General features: G+C 42.4%; 2 protein-coding genes across 2 annotated transcripts; one reads left to right on the plus strand and one right to left on the minus strand.

The window, feature by feature from the left end:
* The first annotated feature begins 466 nt into the window (after nucleotides 1–466).
* On the plus strand, nucleotides 467–5498 carry LOC116189580 (extended synaptotagmin-1). The gene is made up of 14 exons (XM_031519295.1): nucleotides 467–968; nucleotides 1430–1504; nucleotides 1602–1709; nucleotides 1794–1826; nucleotides 1936–2025; nucleotides 2133–2258; nucleotides 2406–2549; nucleotides 2639–3064; nucleotides 3205–3339; nucleotides 3476–3691; nucleotides 3783–4055; nucleotides 4188–4325; nucleotides 4519–4821; nucleotides 5000–5498. Exons 1-14 carry the CDS (start codon nucleotides 780–782, stop codon nucleotides 5219–5221), a joined length of 2478 nt encoding a protein of 825 aa, XP_031375155.1. The 5' UTR covers nucleotides 467–779; the 3' UTR covers nucleotides 5222–5498.
* Nucleotides 5499–5555: 57 nt separating this feature from the next.
* LOC116189583 (bromodomain-containing protein 4) lies at nucleotides 5556–9054 on the minus strand. The gene is made up of 7 exons (XM_031519299.1): nucleotides 8904–9054; nucleotides 8698–8775; nucleotides 7769–7807; nucleotides 7110–7694; nucleotides 6912–7001; nucleotides 6074–6253; nucleotides 5556–5977 (listed from the first exon to the last, which is right to left on the minus strand). Exons 1-7 carry the CDS (start codon nucleotides 8994–8996, stop codon nucleotides 5852–5854), a joined length of 1191 nt encoding a protein of 396 aa, XP_031375159.1. The 5' UTR covers nucleotides 8997–9054; the 3' UTR covers nucleotides 5556–5851.

Consider the following 9054-nt stretch of genomic DNA (forward strand, 5'->3'; position numbering starts at 1 on the left):
GTCAAAAGTCAACGAAAGTCTGCAATATTTTTGTTAATTATAATATTATATTTACATTTTTTTTTAAATTTCTACCGTGCAATTTTCTAGAATTATTCTTGTGGGTGGTGGGTTGATTCGGTTGAACGTGTCCGAACATGAGTAGAAAATATGAATATGGTTCTTCTGGCGGGTCCGACAGGGGGCTGTTTCAGAACCGTTAATTAACAGACCATCGACAAAGTTAAACGTTAACGAATAACTCCTCTCCTCTTCTTCCCTGTCCCATCCCAAGCAGATTTTTTAAAAAAAAGAAGAACTTTTTGCTTCTTTAGCTGCCAATTTCCGCAAATTTTAACGACAAATTTAGGATTCAGATTTCAGACAGTCCTTAAAACCTTTCACCTTCGCCTTGTTTTGCACTAAATTTCTGACCTTTCCTTGGCTGACTTGGACTTTTCGAGTCTCGGTCTCTCTCTCTCTCTTCCCCCCCCCCCCCCCCCCCCACATTCTGGAGCTGGGAAGCCGTTTGAGGACGCTGTCAAGTTCCTCTGCTGCATTTATTTCTTCATCCAAAACTGTCTCCTGCGCGGCCAGTCATCGCCTTTTCTTGCAGAAGAGCCGACTTTCTTGGAGAATCAGCTTCTGGGCATCTGATTCCTGACGGTTCTGGAGGTGGGGTCGTCTTGTTCTTGGGACCCGGAGAGCCGGCGGGGTGTGGGGTCGGAGTTGTTGGCCGGGAACGTGATGAAGTAAGGAGACTGCTGCTCTGTTTGGGTTGTTGGCTTCAAGGAATCATCATGGGCCGGAGGAAGAAGAGTGGTTTTAGCGTTGAAGAGGCGATACGGTTCTTGAACTACTTGAAAGTTGAGAAGCCTCTTTTCCCGCTTCTGATCTCTGTGATATTGCTGGGTTGGGCTGTTGAGAGGTGGGTCTTCTCCTTCTCCAACTGGGTCCCACTCGTCGTCGCGGTGTGGGCAACTATTCAGGTGAGCTCGTGCTTTTGCCGGTTTCTATGTCCTGATTGTCAGAGAGATTTCTTGAATGGTACGTCTTTGATGCACAGCTGATGGTTCATGTCAAAGACTCTCTTTAATTGCGTACATGCTGCCCATCTGGGGCACCGGACGTTGAGGTTAGGCTCCTAGGGGTCGTAGAACTGATTTGAGTCCGATACATCAGGTTGAACTTCTCGACAGAGGGGTCAGATAGAACATTATTTGTGATATGTGATCATCTCATTAGGCGAGTCAACCGAGCTTATGCTAGCTTTTAGTAGAATTGTCGAGTTATGGTCGGCGATTTCTTATATGACTAACCTGTTTTGGTACATTGATGAGTAGTATGAGACAAAATGGTCTTTTCCACCTGAAATCACTGAGTCCGCACATAGCACATTAAATATGGAAATAAACTGTACTAGCCTGATTTTGAACACGGTAACGTGCAGTATGGAAGTTATCAGCGGCAGATACTCGTGGAAGACTTGAACAAGAAGTGGAAGCGGGTCATCCTACACACTTCGGTATGTTTCAAAGCGAATATTCCACCTGATCTTAATATCCTTCGTAGAAATTATAGTAGATCTCCTGGAATTCATTCTCATTGCATATTCTGTACAGCCCTCAACTCCATTGGAGCCCTGTGAATGGCTAAATAAGTTGTTGGTGGAAGTTTGGCCCGAATTTATGAACCCGAAGCTCGCCATACGGTTCTCGTCCATCGTTGAGGTGAGAATTCCATCGTGAGGTTATGGTTGATGATATCTTGTTTATATAGAAATTTATTGAAGAGTTAAATGCTTTTTTTTGCAGAAACGTTTAAGGCACAGAAAATCCCGGCTCATCGTAAGTAATCTGTCGACTTTCTTGTCCTTTTGCTTTTTTTTCTTCTTATGGATAATTTGACTTAGTGGCAAATGATAGCTCATAATGATAAGAATCATCTTTGATATAGGAAAAGATCGAGTTGCAAGAGTTTTCTCTAGGTTCTTGCCCCCCGAGCTTCGGTCTTCAGGGGACTCGCTGGGCAACTACAGGTGATCAGGTTGTTGCAGTTCTCATGTACATAGTTTTCCATTTCTGCTGGCGACGTGATAAAATTCATATAATTTATTATGAGTACCAACTGCGACGTTCCTTTCAATTTGGCAGAAAATCTTGCGAATGGGGTTTGACTGGGACACCAATGATATGAGTATTCTGTTGCAAGCTAAGCTCGCCAGGCCATTATACGGAACTGCTCGTATCGTCATAAACAGCCTTCACATTAAAGGCGAAGTAAGCATTAATATGCATGCCCTATTCTATTTATGCATCATGTGTAATGAAAATCCAAGTCCTTTTGCCAACTTCCTAGTTGATAGTATTGACAGCATTTCTTTCCATGATTTGTAGTTGATAAGAACCTTTTCCCCTTTTGTGCAGCTTCTCGTGATGCCAGTTTTAGAAGGGAAAGCTCTTTTATACTCCTTCTTATCTGTTCCCGAGGTTAGAATAGGAGTTGCCTTCGGAAGTGGTGGAAGCCAATCATTACCCGCCACAGAACTCCCTGGAGTTTCTTCTTGGCTGGTACTTCTTTAACCTTTTCGTACTTAATCGACGATAAAACTTGATCTTTCTTTTGACTGATACTTTCAACCTCTACCATTTCTTTTCAGGTCAAGATTTTCACCGAGACCTTAGTTAAGACCATGGTGGAACCTCGGAGACGATGTTACTCACTACCTGCAGTCGAGTTGAAGAAAAAGGCAGTTGGTGGTATCATCTATGTCAAGGTTGTTTCTGCAAGTAAACTTTCTCGAGGAAATCTTAGAGGAAGCCCATCAAGGAGCCAACAGAGCCTTTCTGCAGATTGCCATGCAGAAGAACACCTTATTGAGGAGAGTAAGGATCTGCAGACGTTCGTGGAGGTTGAGCTCGAAGAGCTAACAAGGAGGACTGACATTAGGGTGGGATCTGCTCCAAGGTGGGACTCCATGTTCAATATGGTTTTGCATGAGGACACGGGTGTTCTGAGGTTCCATCTCTACGAGTGCACACCCAACAATGTGAAGTATGACTACCTTGCAAGCTGCCAAATAAAGGTAAAAATTCAGAATTTTGAATTCCTAGTAAGATAAATATTTCTATATTTGCATTTCATGTGCATTCAAAAGCTCAACAGGAAACTTCTTCCTTTTTTCATCTTCTGATTTTTATTTTTATTTTATTGCTCTCTCTTTAGGTGAAATACGTTGCAGATGATTCAACGTTTTTCTGGGCAATTGGGCCTGAATCAGGAATAGTAGCCAAGCACTCTGATTTTTGCGGAAAAGAGATTGAGATGGTGGTTCCCTTTGAAGGGGTCAAGTCAGGGGAGGTACAAATTCTAGACAAGTTTCTACAGTCTTTTCACCTAATTGCCCTATGACTATAACATTCTCGTAGAACATTTTAACTGATATATAGAAAAAAAAAAAAGAGAGAAGAGACTGATATATACATGTGATGTGCAGTTAACGGTGAGTCTCGTGTTGAAAGAATGGCAATTTTCTGACGGGTCGCATAGCTTGGAAGGCTCGCGTATTGCTCGGCATTCTCTCAGTGGGTCGTCGAACCTGCTCTCAAGAACCGGAAGAAAAATCAGCATTACTGTTGTTGAAGGAAATGATCTGATCGGAAAGGATCGGAATGGGAAGTGTCAACCATATGTTAAGTTGCAGTATGGGAAGGTAATAATGATTTAGGAAAATATTATTAACCATAGAAAGTTTCCTATTTAATGTGGAGCTTTGAGTGATATCGTTTTTCCCTCTTTTTCAGACTCTACAGAAGACAAGGACTGGACATACTTCAAATCCGACATGGGGACAGAAGTTTGAATTTGATGAGATAGGTGGTGGTGAATACTTGAAGGTAAAATGCTATTCTGCAGATATGTTTGGCGATGAGAGCATTGGAAGCGCACGGGTAAACTTGGAAGGCTTGGTCGAAGGATTGATGAGGGATGTGTGGGTCCCGCTCGAGAAAGTGAGTTCGGGTGAGCTCAGGCTTCAGATCGAGGCAGTGCGAGTTGATGACTACGAAGGATCCAGGGTATACTTTTATCTTGACCATACCGAGAAAAAAGTTTAATTACTTCATTGTTCGAATTATATATACAAATGAAAAATACAGGGAACAGTATATAATTTTAAATTGGCCCTTCCTTTTTAATGGCTTTGTCAGGGTTCGATAAATGGTTCCAGGAATGGTTGGATAGAGCTCGTCCTCATTGAAGCAAAGGATCTTGTTGCTGCAGATCTTAGAGGAACGAGTGATCCATACGTTAGGGTCCACTACGGAAATCTGAAGAAGAAAACAAAGGTTAGCAAGCCTGCTCAGTTCGGTGTAACTATTCCCGGTTTTACTGTTTTCCTTATCTCGAAACCGACAAAAGCAAAGAAAAAGTTACCATTAAGAATTATCTCCAGAGAAACATTCCATAATTTAATGAGTGTTCTTGAGAGAACTGAGGCAGTTTTCTGCTATTGATTCTTTCGGGTTGTGTTGTTGGCAGGTTATGTTCAAGACACTGCATCCTCGTTGGCATCAAACCTTAGAGTTCCCCGACAATGGAAGTCCTCTTGAGCTGCACGTGAAGGACCACAACGCTCTGCTTCCGACAGCGAGTATCGGAGACTGTGTCGTGGAGTATCAGAGGTTGCCCCCAAACGAAATGTTCGACAAATGGATACCCCTTCAGGGAGTTAAAAGGGGAGAGATCCACGTCCAAATTACACGAAAAATTCCCGAACTGGAGAAGAAAACCAGTTTGGATTCTGAACCATCTATAACTAAATCGCACCAGATCTCAAGTCAGGTGGGATTATCTTTCGTTCACATATTCTTCCGCAGCTTTTGGAAGTTTATATGCATCCCTTTTTCTTATTGTAGTATGGTATTAATCGAGTGGTTATAAAAGCCTCTGTGTCTGGCGTAACTCAAAAGTTTGGCCATTTATATTCGACTTATGTGGTGTCTCAAATTCATCGGAACAGATGAAGCAGACGATGGCCAAATTCCACTCTCTGATCGAAGAAGGAAATCTCGAAGAGCTCTCCACAGTCACAAGTGAGATGGAGAGCCTCGAGGACCTGCAGGAAGTGTACATGATGCAGCTCGAGACTGAACAGATGTTGCTGCTCAACAAGATCAAGGAACTTGGCCAAGAGATGTTCAACTCAGCTTCACCTTCCTTGAGCAGGTCTTCCACCAGCTAAACTGAGGAAACCTAGTTAATCTATCGAATTCTTTTAGAACCATAGTTTGCTTGGAAAGGGCCAACTCCTGAGTCCTGATCGGAACATTTCATACTGATCAACAGACGAATAAACATTGTAGCATACTGATGAGTAACTCCCGTTGCCATCCCAACCCAAGATATGCTTATTGGTCTATACATATTAACGAGTGGGAATTGCCGAGGCATTTGTACAATTTATGCCACGGAAACGAATTTTTACCCACTGCTGTAATTCAAAGAGTTCAATTCATCTAGTTTGAATCAAAACATTGCAAACAGAAGAGAGGGGGAATTGCATGAATCAACTCATCTGAATCAAAAATTTTAAGACACTTACTTAAACCAAATTATATTTTGCCTCAATATAATGTCAAATATGGTCACATCGCACGGTAAAAGAAGTAAATCACCTATGCTTGTGAGCAAGAGAACTCTGTTTCCAGGAACCCTACTGAGAGACCACAATTGAAAATATCAATGCACATAGACAATGAACTCGGATTCTTCTGCCTTCTCTTCTATTTCTTTCGTTTTCGGTTTGATAATTGGTAGCTCATCTGGCAGCTGCAATGTAAAGCTTCCCCCCCATGATAAATAGCTCATCTTCTCACTGTCGTAGCATCTGCTGCAGTTGAAGAACCTGATTTCTCTGCTCGGCAGGAAGGAGATTAATCTGTTCGGGTGTAAGGCTCATGAGTTGTTGAAGCAGTGCCTGCTCCATCTCTGGAGACAGCTGCACAAAAAGCAATAACAGAACCCCATATTATAAGAGCCACAAAGAGGCACCAAAGTGTACATTGAGAAAGAGGGGTTGAAAATGGATAGTTACAGGTGCAGTTCGCGGAGGCTGAGGCTGACTTCCGGGGCCAGTCTGACCAGGAGCCAATGGTGGCGGGCCTGGGAGCTGAGTGGGCTCTGACAGGCCCGGAATCCAAGAAGATCCCCTGTCCACTTGCATGGGAGCAGCAGCTTGGTGGCTATACTCTGACCCTAAATGTGAACTGCCAGCCTGAAAGAGGTGGAGTAGCTAAGGGTTGAGAGGCCCCCAGAATTATGTTTCTACTGCTGATAAGCAAAGAGATGCATGCCTCCCACTCCCCTAATATATGGGAGTTGTAGAAATATTTTATCATAAAAGAAATCGGAGTCAATCACATACGATTGTGTAAATTATTATCTTGATTTGAATTGTGATTGAGATTCTGCGTCAAGAAAATATTTAATTAGATCTTTAGATTCCAATTTCCTATTTCTCTTTTATGTCAACTGACCTAGGCTGGTCGAAAATGTGATTTCTTGAGTTACCCGTTCTAATAACGTTGTCTTATTATGTGGTTTTGGTCTATGGGCAACCACATCTATCTTTTCAATATCTTGATTCCCTATCTCGTAAATAAATTTTTACAAATATGTCATGGAACCTAGACCAAGTTTAACATATTTCTTTGGTAAAAGGAAAATTGCCTTAAGACTAAGAGATTGAAAAGGATTTGATCTAATTATAAATCCAGCCAAAAACCTTCTTCCGCATATCAGAGGGAAAACTTAGGCCACTAAGAAGAATGAAAAGACAATAACAATGCCTACTACCACACACTAGATAATATACTAATATAGGTGAATATCCAAGCCATTTATGTCTCAAAGAAGATAAATGGAAAGAGTACCTGGTACAATGATTGAGGCGGCTGTTGAATAGTAACCGTTGGCTGTGCCTGTGAAAATGATCCTATGCTAGGAGAAGGTTTGGGAGCTGACTGATTGATTCACCCACAGAAGATAAAGATAAAGAAGTAAGTCCAACCATTCTAGTAAAGAAATGTGTAAAAAATTATCAGTTGCAACTTGATATACAATCAGCTCACATGGTACATTTGCTGCTGTACATGCTGCGGACCACCAGGGTGCTGATAGCCCACATTAGATCCCAGTTGAGGAGGATACTGATGATGAAAAGATGACACTGAAGGTGCTCTCTGTTGTGGCGGCAATGGTGGCTGCAGAGGGGGCTGTAATGAAGCTTGAGGAATCCCACTTGTTTGCATTGGCTGCTGAAGTTGACTTGACATTGCAGGTGCCTGTGGCTGTTGGGGTGGAGGTAGCTTTGAAGCAGAATGAACAGGAAGTTGGGTTGGCAATTGAGAAGATGGTGGTAAAGTCATCGGGATTGATTGGAGATTCTGGTGGACCTTGGGCTGCTGTGGCGGTTGTAAAGGATGTGAAGCTGTGGCCTGAGGCTGAAGATTCAGTGCAGGGGTAGCTACAGATGAAATTGGCATGCTGGGCGGGTTCGGGGGTTGCTTTCTGATGGAAATTTGTGATTGGGCAGTACTTGCTTGATCTTGAAAGCCAATGGAGCTAGAATGTGACTGAGCCTGTGGAGTTGGCTGCTGCAATGACTGTGCTGGTGGCTGGGGATGTTGAGGCGCAGCTGGTGGAATTTTTGGAATCTGCAGACAAGTGGAAATCAGTAGATAGTCAAGCATATACACTACAGAGAAGGCGAAATGGGCTGAGACTTCACCGTTTGAGGAGGCTGCACCATTCCAAGCATAATTTGTGCCTGGAAGAAGAGGAAGATTTATCAAAGCTGTATCAACCAAATGATTCTCACTCCATGAAAATAAATAAACCAATAAAATAAGCAAGAAGAAATAATAATTAGACACAGTACACAATCATTAAAGCTACCACACCGAGCGATAACTGAAAGCATTCATTCAGCCCAGGAAATTGATTAAAACCACATGTATCAGCAGATAAGTATTTCAAGTCTTTCAATTAAGATACACTGCAGAAATAATTTTCGAAAGGCAGTCGAACTGAGAGCTGATAACCAAAGCAAGTTACATGTAGAAGAGTGATACCATATTCAAAGCACAAGAACGAAGAGAGTTGCAAAAACCCTTTGTTTATAACTCAACTATATACTCTCCATCATCTTGAAATTTCTCATTCAGACAATTGTCAACATTCACTAGTTTCCGGCAAACAGGCTTTGGAGGTTCTGAAAAGCGTGTCAACAAGAATCTCATCAATGCAACCAGCATTATCAACCTGAAAAGTAGGAAGTTCTCATACTCATAATTTTCTAAAGATCGAATAATCAAGTCGCTTCAATCTGGATTGAGAGCTCTAGTCAATTATGCGACAGCAGGTTGAAATCGGATTTTATGTGGCTAATTAATTCTCGATCGAAAGTGCTTAAGGAACAGTGATTTCAAAGATTTTCACGCGTAAACAAGCCGGAAACAAGAACTTACAACACTCCATGTTCAAAGCCAAAACCCTAAATCTCAAGTACAGAACAAGCAAAGACTTTTAGGGACCAAAAAGGTCAGTACATCACAATGACAATCATATTGAGCAGCTAACACCTAACAACAGCAATTCTACCGGAATTCAATTAATCGAAGGAAAAAAAAATTACGAAAGCTCTGGAAAAATGGGAACCTGAAACAGGGCCTTCGTCAAAAGAGGATTTTGGATTAGGATATCCCTCGCTTGCTGCTGGTTCTGCTCAATAAGAGTCTGCAAACATTTAGAAGAGAACACTGCGTCAATTTCCAGAACAAAATTGAGATGACGAAGAAAGAGCTTCAAAATCGTCGACGAGGAAGAGAGGGAGGGGTGTGTGGTTGGGAGAGAGAGAGAGTTGCCTTCATCTGGGACATGATGTCGTAGAGTTGGCTCTTGGACATTCCGGCGAGGTTCATAGACAAGCCTTCCCCGGGAATCTGCTTCGCCGCCATGGTCGGTCGCCGGAACGGAGATTTCGCCCCCCCCCCCCCCCCCGGTTTCAAGAATTGG

This window comes from Punica granatum, chromosome 8 (genome assembly GCF_007655135.1).
Source record: "Punica granatum isolate Tunisia-2019 chromosome 8, ASM765513v2, whole genome shotgun sequence".
Classification (NCBI taxonomy): domain Eukaryota; kingdom Viridiplantae; phylum Streptophyta; class Magnoliopsida; order Myrtales; family Lythraceae; genus Punica; species Punica granatum.